The 17479-nt window shown below is 38.7% G+C and overlaps 1 protein-coding gene across 3 annotated transcripts in view; it reads left to right on the top strand.

Moving 5' to 3' along the window:
- Positions 1-17479, top strand: part of CNTNAP2 (contactin associated protein 2) — a 1833097-nt gene that overhangs the window by 746485 nt on the left and 1069133 nt on the right. For all 3 annotated transcript variants that reach the window (XM_064487267.1, XM_064487269.1, XM_064487268.1), the window contains one exon: positions 12863-13010. In XM_064487267.1, coding sequence (XP_064343337.1) covers positions 12863-13010 — 148 coding nt within the window. The remainder of the gene's footprint in view (positions 1-12862; positions 13011-17479) is intronic.

Raw genomic sequence — 17479 nt, 5'->3', positions numbered from 1 at the left:
ACAGAGTAAACAGTTTGGGGCAATTTACATGGCCATTGGCACCTGCACTAAATGTCTCCTTCGTCGTCTTATCTCTTTAGGTTCTTGCTAAATAAAAGTACTTTTACCTCAAAGTCTTATTAACTTGATTATTCTCACGAGAAAATATAAACAGTATGAATAATCTGAGTATCTTGCAACTAAAATGAATTTTATGTCTGCATGATTTTCCTTCAATTTTCTACATCTGTTTCAGTGTAAGATGATTTGCATGAACCGATGAAAAAGAAGAGTTCAAATTGGTAGACTTCAGTTATTAGTTATTGGCATATTTTAAAGTGTGGTCTTTAAAATTGCTTGCCTATATCTTGCATAAAAAAGTGATAATTTTTATAGCATAAGTACTGTAACAAAATCTTTTAAATTTGGAGACAGCTTGCTTGATAGGAAAAGTAACAAGTAATCACAACAAGATAGTCTTTAGTAGCACATTTCAGTAAAGAATTTGGATTTCATTTAGCAAAAAGTAGGGTTTCCTATTTTTGAATGTAGGCTTTGACATGATTAGTACCACATTTTGTATTGTAGAAGAGTAAGATTGGAAGCAGAGGGGAAAAAACTGGGAAAATATATAATCTCAGGTAGGAAAAATTTAAAAAGCCTAAACCCTGGAATGAAAAATAAATGAATATAAATAATGGTAACTAGAATTTGATCATGAAAAGCTAGAATTTGATCCTCAGAAGCACAGGAGAAGATAAAGTGAATAGAAGGTAAAGTTAATAGAGCCAAAGATTTTAGGAAAATGGGGATATTGGAAAGTTAGAATTCTGGACATATTTTCAACTCGATATACTCTAAGGACATTTGGAAATAAAGTTATTGAGAGATTATAATTATAATAGGGATTTTGTACTCGTAGGTACCAGTCAGTGTTCTGATCAGAAGCAAATGGTGCATTCAGAAGGGTTTACCTAAACAGAATTTAGTGAAGGGACAATTCACATAAGTGTGACCAGGCTTAGGGGAATGAAGAAGGGATGAGGAGACACTCATGAATTAGAGGCCCAGGGAAGCTGCTACCATCCCCAGGGTTTACAGAACAAAGGGAAGAAACGATGTTATCAAAGAGCAATGAGAGCGAGGGCTGTGGAAGACAGGCTGAGAGGAGCTGATTTTTTGTTGTAGTGCCCCGTTGGCCGAATTGGTCGGGTGCCAGAGGGCATGGGGGCTTGAGTAATCCAGTCTGCAAGAGCCAGAATCTCCCAGGAGGTTAGAAAATAAACCTGGAGGAAACAGAGTCCGACAGCAAAGTGTCCTGGTAGAATTTAAGACTGAAGCAAGAAAGGGGATGGTCTCACCTGTGAAAGGGTAGGGGAAATGAGAACCTTCATCATCCACAGAGAAATTGAAAATATCCGGTGAAGACGGAGAAGTCATTTGAAATCAAATAAAATGTGCAAAATAGAAATGTCTTTGTATAAGAGAGATTCATGGAGAAGACGACTGTTGTGGAGGGATGCTGGAGAAAAGTCAGATAGCCAAGGAGGAGCTTACAGGTCCATCATCAGCGATGTTGCTGGTTTCTGTTTCAGAAGAAAAGATAACAGTGAGCAAATTGCAGAAACTCAGCACAGAGAAAGAGGGAACTGCAGAGTACAGCCCATTTGTTTGAAAAATTTCATAAAGGAAAAGAGCAGAGAACTAGGACTAGTAAGAATGGAAGAATATAATGTAAAATGTGTTTTTCCCCCCATCAAAGGGGAGCTTCAAATATAGAAAGAAATTAGAAAAAATGTAGACCCAGAAATGTAAGTTAATTTGGCTCCTTCTCTGTATCTCGAGCATTACCAGTTATTAATCTAGCTATAGAATATAAACATGGTAGGAAGCATGCGTATATTAAATTGATAAAGAACCAACTCATTATTAATGTTCAAATCAGAGAATACACTTAGTTTCAAAATTATTAATATTTCATGGCGTAAAGCTATCCAAATGAAGAATTTCACATTTTGAAAAGACACAATTTAAAGATGGAAACTGACTTCGCTAATATGGATCATCCACCCTAAATAAAACTTGATTATTTTGTTGATTTTTACGCTGATGAAAGCATTTGGTTCCACATTTAGAACGAGATGTACTCTGGGTACTTCCAGGCATATTCTCGAATTCATTGCCGTTGAAACATCGAATACTTGAGAAGAGCAGTGTTTATGGAGGGTAACCTGAGGCAGTGCAATCCATCCTTTCCTCTGGATACTCTGGACTATTTTTAGATTAAGCCACTCAGCAGACAGCTGAGCACCTACATTGGGAGTTTTGGTTGCCATTGTGTAAGATTGTATTTTGGCATTTCCCCTGGGGCTACACTGATGCAAATTATAAGACCCCTCCTGTGAGATTGGTTGCTGTCTTCTCTTACAGATGCTGTTGGACACTTTGTTCATTGTGTAGCATGGTTCCTTGCACATCAGGACTCACTTGAGAAAGTTCTTTCTGAGCTCAGTACCAGGAGCCTTATGCTCCATCGAGCAGCTGGTTAGATTTTATTTTTACAGACAAGATGAATCTCACAACTGAATGTGTCTCCATCTGTGTAGTTTGCCAGGAATCTTAGCAGCAAAGTTTCAGACACAGCCCTACAGAAAATATTTTTTTGTGTGATTTATTTTTATCACAGTAATATATGGGAGAAATATTTTTAATCAAGTTGTACAGAAAGAATTTAATTTAAAAAGCAAAAGTTCTCTTCTCAATAGCTCCCCATCCCTGGTCCCATTCTCTCTATACGCTTATATGACAATTTGTTCACTTATCAATTTAGAAATTATCTATTGACTACTTACTCTTGATATGTCAGATTGTAATCAGCTAACCTACTTTTCCCCATACCTGCACTGTTTTAGGAATTATATCAATTTTTTTTTCAAATGTTTAAACCTTTTTTTATTTATTTTTTTTTTGGTTAATTTTGTTACTTCTCATAATACACTAAATGAGTGAGTTGTTCTGTCAAGCTTTGGTAATAACTTTTGACTCCTTACTTGAGGGACACAGATAATATTCACCATATTCTTCCTTCTACATTATCTCAAACATTTCCAGCCCCAAACTTCAAAAAGCTATATTGCTGCTGCTGTTATCTGCAGTTTACTGGGAAACCAACAAGTGATCACATATAATTTTACTATTCAGTATAATAAGTGCCATGATATAGGTAAGCATAGGATTTCAGAAATGCATAAGCATTATACAACCTCCCTGCGGCAGAGACAATGTTACGTATTTATCAAACTTGCTCCATTTTTCTGCTGCATTTCCCAGTCTCTTCCACACTAAGGTTAAAGCCAGTTAAGATCCATGACCAATGCGATGTGTACAGAAGTCTTACCCTCTACTTCTAAATCTGATTATGACCCCCACCCCTGTACACTTCTCCATGCGTTTTCTTCTCTTTGGTGTCCTTAAGAACCCCAGTGATGAGAACCAAATATGGTGAGCCTGGGTCCCTGAATGACAATGTGGAGCAGAAGAGAGGAATCCAAGATCCCATAGGAATGAACTATGGGGGGACAATGACGCCATCAAAGAGAATGAACCATCTCGTTGGTGTGCTGAGAGCCACTGAGCAAAGGAGGAACCCTAACAGACACCATCATCGTGTGATTCCCATAAAAAATGAAGGGAAAGATAGAAAGAAAAAACTGGACTTGTGAAGACTTTTATTGTTTTTCTAAGTCAAGTTACTATTTTACATCATCATTTTTAGTAAATGGTTGGTCTAGTAAAATAATTCTAAAATCTGTTCATTGCTTTGTCAAAGTGAAAAGGATGAGAAATATTTGAATAAAGAGCAGAAGTATCCAGGGAGAGGTTGCTGCTCATATGTGGAGAGAATATTTTGACATTTTTCACCCAATATGTTTGCCATTATTTTGCAATCTAAGAAGAATGTGTTTTTAGCAGAGTTCAAGTGAATTATTACCCAAGTGAACATGGAGATTTGATGGGCAAGCGAGAGCAGGTGTGTGTGTGTGTGTAAATTTTCACATCGTCTCTAACGTTTCTCCCATGGGTTTCACGTAACTTTTGCGTGACCGATTTCCTTTTTTCCACCCATGATCCCTGGAATTCCCAGCCGCTTTACATACTGATACTGACTCCCACACACCTCTGGGAAAACTTTATTAGCCTGGTGTCTTACAGAATCAGACTAGCAGGCTGTCCTTTTTTTCTTTTCCCCTGGGTAGAATATTATCAAACATATGATTTATTCACTATAAATAGTCGCTGACCGAGTTTTGGGTGCATCCAGAAATAACAAGAGCTATGGAATGTAATCAGGTGGGAGTTTGGGAACGCACATCTTTACTTATTAATTTAATCGGGCAGTAGATTGATACTTACTGAACACCACCCACTGTGCCGGGAGTGCCAGAAGAGTGGTGTACCAGAAGTTTGATCACCAGCTTCAAAGCTGACTTACATGCTTCTGAAACGGTGATTCGATGGAGAATCACAAACATAAAGAAGTTATTACACGCCAGTGGGAGTGTAACTTGGGCTTGAAGACTCCCATCAAGCTGGCAAAATGAAACATCTACTCCCACATTTTGGTATGAATTGAAAATATGAGGATAATAACATTTAAAATCCAGCAAGAAATAAAATTCCACATAAAGCAGAGAGATTATTGTGATCATGGGTGTATGACATCAACTTCAAGAATAATCTGTGTGTTTCCATGTGTTGTCTTCCTCACATAATTTGCCACCTATGAGACTTGTTGGTGGCACCAAAATGTCCTTCTAGACTAACTCACACAAGCCCTGGGTGTTCTAGACACACTTTCAGTCTTAAAACCTTTGTGCTAAGATAGACGGTCTCATTCATGTGCCGCAGGAGCCTGTGATGCCTTAGTTCAGTGTTCTTGAAAAGTGAAGATTTAGTGAAAACTAAATATATTTATTCTTTTCATGAAATACTTTCTAAGTTACACTTTGGACCCCACAATAATGAATTTGAGGGGAAAACGTTAGCTCCTGCATCACACAGAGCACATTTCTAAATCCCTATGTGTTTACCTCCAGCCTGATAAATTACATGCTTCAAGGACTGACAAAATGCTTCTCCAAAGTTGGTTTATTTTTAAATGCCAAGTGGCTAAAAAGTCTGATAATTTGAGGCTTTGGCATCCTAGGTGAGTTGAGGGGAGGATTCATTCATCTGAAAAATTGTCTTAGATCAGACTTGAGTCCTAACTCTGGACCACACCTATTCTTTTAAGGTCTGTGAGCTGAAGGGACTTTCACATTTTCAGGTGTTGTTTAAAAAATAGAAATAAAAGGAGGAAGATGAAGTAGATGGGACTGAGAGGCATGCGGCTTGCTAAACTGGAAATATTTACCATTTGGTACTTTACAGAAAAAGTTTTCCTTCCCATCCCTTGAGCCACCAGAACCATTGTGTGAACTATAGGAGAAATATTTAGTGCATATGGTGGGACATTTTTCAGTTATTAAAACTGCAGTGATTATTCAAAAATTAGCATTCTGAAAAACTCACAATTTGTTTAAAGATTCTGATTCTTTCCTGTATATTTTAATAATTTATGGGCCAGTAACCCGGAAGCAGCACTGTAGATTTAGCATTATATTATGTTGCTTTTAGTTTTTATGAAGAGTAAAGCGTTGCGAGCTGCATAAATGCTATGTGAGGTAAAAAAAAAAAAAAAAAAAAAAAAAAACACCTATCCTGCTAAGCATATGTACAAATCATAGCTAGTAAAGGAGGTTTAATAACAGTGACATGTAATTCAGAAGCTATGTACATTGGTTTTTCAGTCTTACAATGATGAATTTCACTGGTGCATTTGTGTGTCCACAAAGCATATGCTAATGTGTGACATTTGTCTAAATGAAGGTTAAATTTTAAAGGATAGTGTTCTACTCGAGAAAGATTCAAATTCACTATAATTTTTACATTTTTGATGCAGATTTCCAAATCTTAAAGGTTTTGTGAAAATCAGCTCTGTCTTACCTTGGTTTTTAATTCCTTTTTTACATCCATGTAGAAAAGTGCCCGTGAATGTAAGTCAAGTCATGTAGGGGAAAATATGCTCCTTTTCAAGCCCAATGATGCTGTAGTCATTATTACTTAAAAAGTATTTGCACTATAGCAGACCCGACTTTGTTTCTTTTTAATAGTAAACATATCATTCAAACTTTTCAATTGCTTGTGTTAAAATTTGCAGAGAAGCTTTGCCTAATGATCACACAATAGGAGCATCTTCAGAGAAAATGCATGAGAAAAGGAAATACTAATTTTGTCAAAATCTGTGGAAATGAAAATGAAAAGTAAAGGATGCAGGCAGAATGTATTAACTAACAAATGGGCCAAAAATCAAGTGTACATCCAAAATGTGGTATAATAAAAGTTGTCTATCATACTTTAAATTTGATATTCGAGTAGGCAGTATCAAATATCAAAAAGAAAATGTGTTTTGCCTAAATAGAGAAAACTTTTCTCCCAGCTGAAGATTTGATTCTCAGGCAAAGGTCAGAGTGGGAGTGGACATGATTGTTACTTTGCCTTGGTTTGCCCACACCAGCTCTGCAGCATCCAGAGCCTGAGCCTGAATTTCCCTATTTGAAAAAAACAGCATCTAATTTCCCTGAGCCTGAGTTTCCCGTCTGAAAAATAAAACAGCATCCCTACCAAACTTAGAATTTTCTGTGAGGCACACACAATACAGATGTGTACTGGAACCCTTTAAATAATGAAGTGATCTATCAATATTAGATGTTATTTTTATTAAATCGATGGCCTCATCTTTTCCTGTGTTCTTGATGTTTCCAAATACTGCAGTATAAAAGACATTTCACGTATATTTACACCTTTATATTCAAGACAATGATTGGTCATCCCTACACCATTCTTTTGAAATGTTTTCAACTTCAATTAGGGTAATGTCTTAAATCTTAATATGCTTGGGAACGAAAAGGATTACAAAAAGCACCATCTACTGATGCTGTGAATCCTGAAGAAAACACCATCTGCCATAAGTTTGTTCATAAATAATAAATGTTACCCTTTCTGAAAAGCTATCCTTAACATCACAGATTCTCTATGTGACCTTTTAATTGGGTGGTGAAGTCCCAGCTGCAATATATTTGTCTTAATTATCTTTCCCTTCAAATATCATTGTATTAGTCAATGTTAAATAAGCAAACAAACAAACAAATGAGGACACAGGTCAACTGACGATAAGCCCATAGGTTTTCTTCAGCAAGCTCTGAATTTAGATGCTGAGATGAACTTACGTTGTCTTTCCCTGACATCCATCTCTTTATAACACAGAGGGGCCGACAGGCGCTCAGGGGAAGGAGAACTTTCATTCCTGGTGCTTCTGGGTTTTGTTTTGTTTTCTCCACACGTGCCAGGCAGTTGGAATCCAGGATACAAGAGGGGTCCCGTTCTCCTCCTTCAACATCCACATCCACACCACCCTTCCCGCCTTCTCCCCAAACAGCCCCGCTCCTCTGGGGCACCTGTCACCAGACTCTTCCATCTACTCTTATCCTATGTTTTATGTTAGGCTGTAGTCTTCTACTGTTCTCCTAGGAACTTTGCTTTATTTCGGGAGAGGGATTTTAGTGGCCTCAATCTTCAAAATTAAATTATGTGGCTTTTTGACTTAAAACTCTCTGGTGGATTTCCTTCCCGCTCATTTAGCATGAAATTTGCACCGTTGTCATGGCCTACAGGCCCTCCTCGCTTGGTCGCTGTGTTCCGTAAACTCACTTCCTCGCTGTCCCTGGAACATGCAAAGTCAGCTCAAGGTGTTTGCATCTTTGGCCTTTGTGGATACAATACGGGTACTTTAATATACCTACCAGCACACCTGGGAGAAATTGTGAGTTCAGTTCCACACCACCTCGATAAAGTGAATGTCACAGTAAAGTGAGCCCCTTAAAGTTTTTGGTTCCCCAGTAAACCAGTGTAAAAGTTCTGTTTACATCATACTGTAGTTTATTCAATGTGCGATACCATTATGTCTGAAGAAGTAGATGTATCTTAATGTGGAAACACTTCATTGCTAAAGCAATACCAGCCATCATCTGAGCCTTTAAGGAGCTGTGATTGCTTTGCTGGTGGACGGTCTTGCCTTGATGCAGGTGGTTGCTAGCTGACTAAGGTGGTGATTGCTGAAGGCTGGGGTGTCTGATGCAATTTCTTAAAATAAGATAACAATGAAGTTTGCTGCATCAATTGACTTTTCCTTTCATTTAAACACTTAGAGGTCATTGCTGGGTTGTGAATTGGGCTAATTTCAATACTGCTTTGTGTCAGGGCATAGCAAAGCCCAAGGAGAGGAAGCGAGATCAGGGAGCGGCCAGGCAGTGGAGCACTGAGAACACACACATTTATAGGTTACGTTTGCTGTCTTTTAGGGGTGTCCATGGTGCCCCAAAACAATTACAGTAGTGACATCAAAGGCCCTGATCACGAATCATGTTGGGAGCATAACACCACAGAGCAGGGCTGAAGTATTGCAGGAATGACCAGATGTGACACAGAGACACGGAGCGAGCCAATGCTGTTGGAAAAATGGTGCCAATAGACTCACTCCAGGCAGTGTTGCCTCAGACTTTCAATTTTTAAAAAACAGTATCTGCAAAACACAATAAAGTGAAGTCCAATAAAACGTGTGTGTATAATATGCAGCAACTTATATGCAACTCAGCACAAGCAATACACGTATTCATTGTGGATGATTTATCATTGGTCCCACTTTGTACACCGTACCACGCACTTTAGTCATTTCATGTCATGAGAACGGAAACTCTGCATCATTCACACCTGTGTCGGCAATGATTTGGACAGTATCTGGTGCCTAGCGGGCTCTCAGGAATTCCCTGAGTGAATGTATGAGTGGCTGGATCAATGAATGACTGTATGAATGAATCGTTCCAGCAGAAGTGCCGGACTCGAGTCTCACCGAGTTAGGCGTCCACCCGTGGTGTCAGAGCGCGGCGCCTGCCTCTCAGGAATCAGGTGGATTAGGAGTGACGTCTGGGTGACATTGTAAAGAAAACCCAGATGCTGTTATTCGAAGAGCGGAGGTTGCCGAGGAGGGCAGGAACGGATGTCTGCCGTTGTATCCCTGCTTCCCTCTTTCCGTCACCAGTGCCTGTGTGTCAATACCTTGGAACAGGTTGGTTGATATCTTTTCTCTTACTCCCTTCTCTCCAAATGTTGTTTTCTTTGGAAATATTATATCTGTCCTTTATTTTCTTATTTTCCCGTACCACCGCAGGGCATTCTCTCTCAATTCCTTGTTGCTAGTCTTTTTGGTCCCAGTATGATGTCCCACCATCCAGGATCTCCTGAATATGGCTCTATTAAAATGAACGCACGCTAGCTTCTTTTGCCCCTGGACACACAGAACCTGTTAAGGCACGCATGATTTTCCAATACGAACACTTCCTCCCAAACCGACTTACGTCCTTATTACCTCTTCCTGAGTATACCTTAGTTTTCAGAGTCCACAGTCTTCGTTCTAAAATGGATTCTACCGATAAGCTAGTCAGATCTTTTTGGGGGAGAGACATCCGGAGAAAGAATGAAAAAAAAACTGAGGACTTCAGAAGTTACCCCTAATGACCAAAATTCCAGCACAACTACAACTAGACTCTGGGTGTCTTTAACCCAAGATCTGAGCTCCTTCTCTGCCAGGCTTACCCTGTTCTCTCCTGTGTCCTGCTTTCCTCTCTGTCTCCTGAACACCATTCCGCCCTCTTACACAGCTGAGGTCTAGCTCCTTCTGTAGTTTCCCTGATTACAAAGATCTCATAGCGCTCCAGTCTTCTTGGAACTACCAGTTACATCATGCACTTCTGGTTTTTTTTTTTCATTGCTGCCTTTTGCAATATTTTTTTCATATTTTATTTTAGGCCTGTGATAGCATGATTTATAATAAGAAATATATATCTTAGTCTTTATCCTTATCCATGCTTTCTTCCAGACAGCTTCTGAAACTCTTGGAATTTCCTAAGTGATAACTGTAGTAAAGCAGAAATGGGTGTCTTTTGTTATTCATAACAAGTTCTTTTCAACCACACCTGAGTTTATGTCTCTGGGGTGATTTTGGAAAGCTCCTGGATGACCCTAAGATGGGTTTGTTAGTAGGGGAACCTGCCATGGGATTAAAGAGTTGGCAATTTTAGCCTCAGCCTGTTCTCCGGGAAGGAGAGAGGGGCTAGAGATTGAGTCCAGTCACCAATGGCTGATGATTTAATCAACATGCCTGTGTAATGTGGCTGCTATAAAAATCTTTGAAGTTAGGATTCTGAAAGCTGGGTGAACAGGTGGAGGTGCTGGGAGGGTGGTACACCTGGAGAGGGCGTGGAAGCCCCTTGCCCCTCCCCACACACCTGGCTCCATGCCTCTCTTCCGTCTGGCTGTTCCTGAGTTGTATCCTCTCCAATAAACCAGTCATCTAGTAGGTAAACTGTTTTCCTGAGCCCTGTGAGCCACTCTGGGAAGTGGTTAAACCCAAGGAGGGGGCTGTGGATCCTCCAGTTTATGGTCTGTCAGGATCATAGGTGACAGAGTGGACTTGAGATTGGCATCGGAAGTTGGGATGGTCTTGGGAGCCTGAGCCCTTCACCTGTGGGGTCTGATTCTGTCTCCAGGTAGATAGTGTCAGAGTTGAGTTAAATGATGGGACACCCAGCTGGGTCCACGGACATTGTGGAATCACTGGACGTGTGCGAAGACCCACACACCTGGCATCAGAAGTGATGTGCTGAGAGTAGAAGAGAAGCATTACAGATGTCTCAGAAACAGGGTTCCAAGAAAGTTACTTGCCGTTTTTAACATTCATCTACCCCCTACCATCATGTTGAGCATATAGTTGTTTCTTAATTTAAAATCATTTGCTGGCTTTTGTTGAATATTATTTAAAGCAACATTTTAGAGTACGCTGTCTGCAGTCAAGGGTTTACTTCAGGTGATTTTGGTCAGAGATTCTCACTGCTGTTGCTTTTAATGCCAGAAAAACCAATAGTGATATTAAAATGCCACCATGGTTTAATAAAGTAGTTAAATTTGTGGCTTATTTATAAAGATAAAAGCTGACAAGAAAAATACTTAAAAAGGAAAGTAAGTCTTTTTACTATCTTTTTTGTTATTTTTCTTGATCAAACATCAGCAAGATGCAAAGAAGATGTCTTATTTAAGTGATAAAACTTAAGATCTAAAGCTCGAATAGTTTTGTCCAAAGAGGGACTGAAGAAGAGTGTAGCTGCTTGGAAAAGGCAATGACAGTCTCCAGCTTGAGAAAAACCAGGGAGAAAACAATAGAAATTATTACTGAAGAGCACCCTAATTTCCAAAGCATGTAATTGTACATGTTGTAGGTTATTACCCGTTGTGCAGATAGCTGGGGCCATCCAAATAATCTATAAAATATTTAAGTCCTGGGGAAATACTTCCATATGCCTCCCATACTACTAGGTTTTACATTACACATTCTGTGTTCTGGAGGCCAGGAGTGCGACTGAGGAGTGACCTTTTACCACAAACCTCTCTCTCTGATGTTTGTGTGCATTTAAACCAGAGCCTCCTGTTTCAGAGCCACTGTGTACCTTTTATTTATCTCTTTATTTGCTTCTTATTAATTTCATCTTTGAAAAGTTGTGGTAAGTTTTTAAGAGATTAAAACAACTCCTGATTTTATATAGAAGCAAATTCAAAACCTCAGGTCAAGAATACAACACACCAGTGATGCGACACGGTGCATATGTTGTATCTTTTTGTGATGAAAAAAGTCGTGCTGTTTTTAAAATTCTTTCAGAGTTTAAAAAATTCTTTAAACAAATATCAAAGGGGATCTAGCTTTCCAAAAACTCAAGTTCTCAAAGATCGAGACGGCTAGAATGTGCCTGTGAAACTGTAGCTGTTCGTGTATGAAGCAGCACACACATGCATTTCTCATTTAACTCATATTCTAAAATATGACGGCCTCTCACTTTAAATCTTCCTCAGATTTAATTGTATGCTGACACTTTTCCTATTATTAGATTGTTGTTATGAGATTCTCTCTGAGTGCGGTATCTGTGCCTCTCCCAATCCTTGTGTCCCCCATATTAACTTGCTTTGTACTTACTATGCAAGAGAGATTTTATACATGTTTGCTGCTGAATGATGGCCCTGCTCAAAGAACATCCATGTGTTCTCTGCTGAAAAAATATAGAGAGAGAAAATACGAACTTTCAAAATGAAAGATTCCTGGAAAATGACTTTTTTGACAGAATCTTCTATATATAAGGGCAATGAAATAAACATGTTTCTGACCCCATCAGATAAGTTTATGCTAATAAAAGGTAGAAGACCCTGGCCTCTGCACCCCACATTCAATTGCTCTTTTTATCAAACTGATGTTGGAAAAAATTCAGATTTCTAATAATGGCATGGGAAGGTAATGTAGAGAAGATTTTTTTAAAAAAGCAAGAAATATGCTTGGAGTCTATGAAAAAGTGTTTACTGTGTAATTTAAATGTGAAACAGTAGAGCTTGTAATGTAAATGTTTATTGGCTACACCGGTGAATGCCATTTGTGTATGTGTGTTTAACGTGTGCAATTCTACATATTGAAAGGACCCATGGAAACTTTGGCCAAGTTCTTATTTAAAACAGGACGTATTTTCAAATAAAGTATAGAAGCTTTTTTTTTTCAAATTGTTTATGGTTTAGAGAATATAAAATCCCTCCTTTGGATCAGAAAGTTTAAGTTTATTTTAGGTCATAGGGAACACGGTTGTGTCTGAAGTGTTTGCTCCCCCTAATTCTGGACTCCCGTGTCTTTCTCCAGGCATTTCCTGGCAACGTCAACGCCGACAGTGTGGTCCGGCACGAGCTGCAGCACCCGGTGGTCGCCCGCTACGTGCGCATCGTGCCCCTGGACTGGAACGCGGAGGGGCGCATCGGGCTCAGGGCCGAGGTCTACGGCTGCGCGTACTGTGAGTGCCGCCCTGCTGACGCTCGTCGTGGAAGCTGGGGGTGGGGGGGGCTTTCTCATCTTCACTTAATTAGCGACTTCCTTGCTTTGCATTATGTGATACTTGTTGCCTTTTCTGACGCTAAATTGCCATCTCTTTCTTTACAAACATAGACAGGTTGTTTGTATGTTATAAAGCATATTTACTTGTTTACAGAAACACACATATAGGAATACCTTAAGAGTATCTTAAGTAGAGAATTTGGGAAATGGTGTTTGTGCAATAGCCTAAAACAGCAAAGCTTACTAACTAAATTGTTTGGAGTCTTGTGAAATATTGAAAAAGTAGGAGCCTATACTGTTATCCCTCTTTTTGCCCCTTGGTGATGGGTTTTGAAAACATTCTTAAGCACTTCCTTCCACTTCTCTTCAGTTGTTATCTTTTACTATTTGAAAGCCAACCAGTGAGGTTTAATGTCAATTGTTATTTTCTGTTTTATTTTTTTCCTTTTAAGAACTTACTCGGTCACCTACCTATAAAGCTTATTTTCCTTTAATCATGTTTTAGATTACTCTTTTGTATTTCTTGAATACATTTGTGTTTGTGTGTGTGTGTGTGTGATGATTCCAGTATATGGATTTTTAGGACTGTAATTCTATCATTTTTCTGCTCATTTTTGCTGATGGGGCTTGGTTTCTCCTCCTCTTCCTCCTCCTCCTTCTTTCCTTCCTTCCTTCTTCTTAGCCTTCTTGCCTGTATATCCGTATCCTTATCTTTATGCTCGTCCATCTTGACTGGGACATGTTTCTTCTAAACTTTATCTGTGGAACATCTTTCAGGCCAAGGCTGATGGTGGCTTCTTCTGGAAAGATTGATCTTTGCTTATTTGCTTCTAGGAAGGCAATACTAACACAGCATAACTTTAAAGATGACTTGAGGCTCTTTGAAGCCCCTGGGTAGTACACATGCGGTCTGCAAACATATGATTTGCCAGCACTGGCCTTGGAATATGAATTCTCTGGTGAAACAGCCCACTCTTCCCAGGAAGTTTTTCTTCCTGTTCTCATTGGCTGGAGGAGGAGGGGTACTGGGTGTGGACCGGCCAGGAATTAGGGTATCAGTTTCATGCAAGGAGTTTCCTGTTAGACTCTCCCCTACCCCCTTCCTACAGGCCCACAGAAACAGAAGCTTCACTGTAATCAGCAAACGTGAATGTCCTGTTGGGCCAGCTTTTAAAAATTAGCCAAATGTTTTGCAGTTGATAATAAAAGACACAGAGACCTTTCACCTCTGTATGGATTTAGTAGCTGTAATGATGACCAAGTCATATTTTATTTATCTGTGGGCAAATCATTGTGCGGAAGCTGAGCTAGTTACTACAAAGGGGCCAAGGAGAGCATTTTAAAACATTTATAGGTGTTTATTTTATTTGGTCATCACTTTATTATAGCAAATATAATGAGTAGAGAGACAGACAGATTTAGTTCTTCAGGAGAGTGTGTATCTTGAGGAGGAAGGTTTCAGGAGAAGCCAGAAACGAACCCTAGCATAAATTTGGGTCCTTTCTCCTCTGTGGTCTGGGTATTGACAGGCACAGAAGCTTGTGTTTACATGCATTCTAGCTGTCAGCATCATGATGGGAAGGCCAAGACAATACGTGATGTTTTTGTCTCTATGATATATTTCTAAGGAGCGTGTTCAAGTTTCCATAAATGAAAAATAAGTAATACTCTCCATGGAAACCATGATGTGTGTGATTTATTTTATTAATAATTATTTTTTGAGTAATTTTATGGGTCATAAAATATGCTAAGTATTAGTAATATCACAGTGAAAAAGAAAAACATGGTATGAGAAACAAAGTGGAGTGATTAATCTAGTACGAGTGTTTATTAGGATACTAATAATGAGGGTTAAAGTCTGCCCGAAGGCTCACACCCTTGAGTGATGGAGCTGAAAAGGAAGCCAGACGTGCTGGTGGTACAACCAGAGCTCCCTACCACTGTTTTGCTTTTTAGCTCTTTAATTCTAAGAAAGTTGACACCCATGTCACTGTCACCAGGTCGAGAAATCAATTACATGACACCCCAGAAGCATCCATTGAGTCCTCACCCAGTTACTACTACTTGTGAAAGGTAAAAAAATCACCTGATTTGTATTCCCATAGAGTAGATTGTTTTTCTTTTTTAAAATCTCATATACATAGAATTATAAAATATGCATTATTTCTCCTCTGACTTCTTTTGTTCAAAATAATATTTGTGAGAATTACCCATGTTGTTTGAGGCATTTATTTTCATGAGTATTATTGCTCTGTTGTTTATAGTCTGCAATTATTTATTCATCTCATGTCGATGAACATTTGAGTTGTTTCCAGTTTTGGGCTATTTCAATAGAACTGCTATAAACATTTCTCATGGGTGTAGACCTCGGAAGGGGCAATACTGAGTTAGGATATGTGTGTGTTTAACTTTGTTAATAATGACAAAGTGGTTGTATCAATTTAGATCCTCAAAAATCACTGTACAGGAGTTTCCTAGTTGCTCTATGAATTCAGACATTTAGTAGTGATTTGAAAGTTTTAGCCATTCTTTAATTGCAGTTTAGGTTTAATGAACATTTTCCCGATTTTTAAAGATGTTCAGCTTACTGGTGATTTGTATACCTTTTTCTTTGAAGGGTTTGTTCAAGAACCTTGCCCATGCTTCTACTGGGTTGTCTTTTATTTATCTGTTTTCTAATCATTTTGAGTAGGTTTTACAGCCAACCATGTCTTTTTTTTTTTTTTTTCTCATTCTCATTATGATAGCTAAACAAGCATCTTATTTTTGAGACGACTTTCTTTAAAAGTAATCATTTGAAAACTGACACTGTCAATGCAGTTACTCTAGAATCCACAATAAAGAGTAAAACCAGCTTGCCAAAAGGCTCATAGTCCATTGACTCAAGTCTGGCTTAAAATATGACAGCATGTTCTACAGTCATTTCAAGTAGCTTTGTAAAATGTTGAGTTAGTGCTCTTATGAGATTTTCCATCAAGCCTGGACCTTGGCAATCACAGGACAGGAAGGAGAAATATGTGAAGCTATATAGAAAGCTAGACTTTTCTAGTGTATAAGCCTCTCTGGGGGAAAAAAATCATATACTTTGGAAAACTGTATCAACATTTATACCAATAGATGCCGGTAAAGTAAATGATAAATTGGCAACATAAAGTAAGGTAGAAGTTGAAAAATAGCAGTGTAATGGGTTGTGGTAAGTTGGATAATGGCTCCCAGAGATATCAGGTCATGATTCCTGGAACCTGTAAAAGTTACTTCTTAAGGCAAAACGTTTGCAGGTGTAATTACGTTAATGGTCTTTACACATGGAGATTATCATGCATTACCCATGCATCCTTATAAAAGGTAGGCGGAGGATTTCACAGACAGGAAAGAGGGGGCAGTATGACCACAGAGGCAGAGATATGGCCCTGGAGTGATGAGGCTATAAGCCAAGGAATGTGAGCTGACTCGAAACTGGAGGAGAAACAGAACAGACCCTCCCCTGGAGCCTCCAGAGGGATTGTGGTCCAGCCGACCGACCCATTGGCTTCAGCGCAATGAATGAAACTGATCTGGGACTCCTGCCTCCAAAACTGTGAGAGAACAAATTTCCGTTTTTTTCAATCCACCAAGTTTGTGGTAACTTGTTATAGCAGCAACAGGAAACAGATACAAGCATCAGTATCATTTTAGAAAATAAAAAAAACATAAAAATAGCTCTAGAGCAATGCTCTGCAATTTAACTTTATACAAATATGTAAATATTCTAAATCTGCTCTAGCCACTACCCACATGTGGCTGTTGAGCACTAGAAATGTAGCTAAGACAAGTGAGAACTAAATTTTTTAAAATTTTGATTCATTTGAATTACAATTAGGTGGTGTGACTGCTGGTTACCATATTGGAGGGTGCAGATTATAAGAACCAAAACATCTGCTTCTTATTATTTTTCTCCCATATTCTTTTATTATTAAAAAAAAAAACCTGTAACATTTATTTTTCAAATGATGGCCTCTGAGTTCTTTTTTTGCCCCTAGATTGGAAAGCAATTATTTATTTATTTGTTTGTTTGTTTTAATTCAGAGGGTTTGTTTTTTTTTTTAGTTGAAATATAGTCAGTTTACAATGTTGTGTCAATTTCTGGTGTACAGCATAATGTTTAGAGAGCAGTCATTTAGTCATCCTGGAAGCTGTCTTCATTGTCAGAAATTTGGTGCCTAGTCATTCCCCTAACCAGACCATTTTCCAAGCCCATGTCCAGATTCAGTTATTTTTCACATATCTATGTGTGAAGAATGCAAAATACACTTATGTCTTTTCCAAGAAACATATACATGTTTACAATAAGAAAAAGATGAGTTAAAATATTTGTTGTGGACTGCTTTCCCAAAATTACTGTGATTTAAATTTACCTGTAGTGGAGTTCATGTGGGAGTGGAACCTTAG

This window comes from Camelus dromedarius, chromosome 7, assembly GCF_036321535.1.
Source record: "Camelus dromedarius isolate mCamDro1 chromosome 7, mCamDro1.pat, whole genome shotgun sequence".
In the NCBI taxonomy this organism is placed as follows: domain Eukaryota; kingdom Metazoa; phylum Chordata; class Mammalia; order Artiodactyla; family Camelidae; genus Camelus; species Camelus dromedarius.
This window is presented reverse-complemented; position numbering and strand designations above follow the sequence as displayed.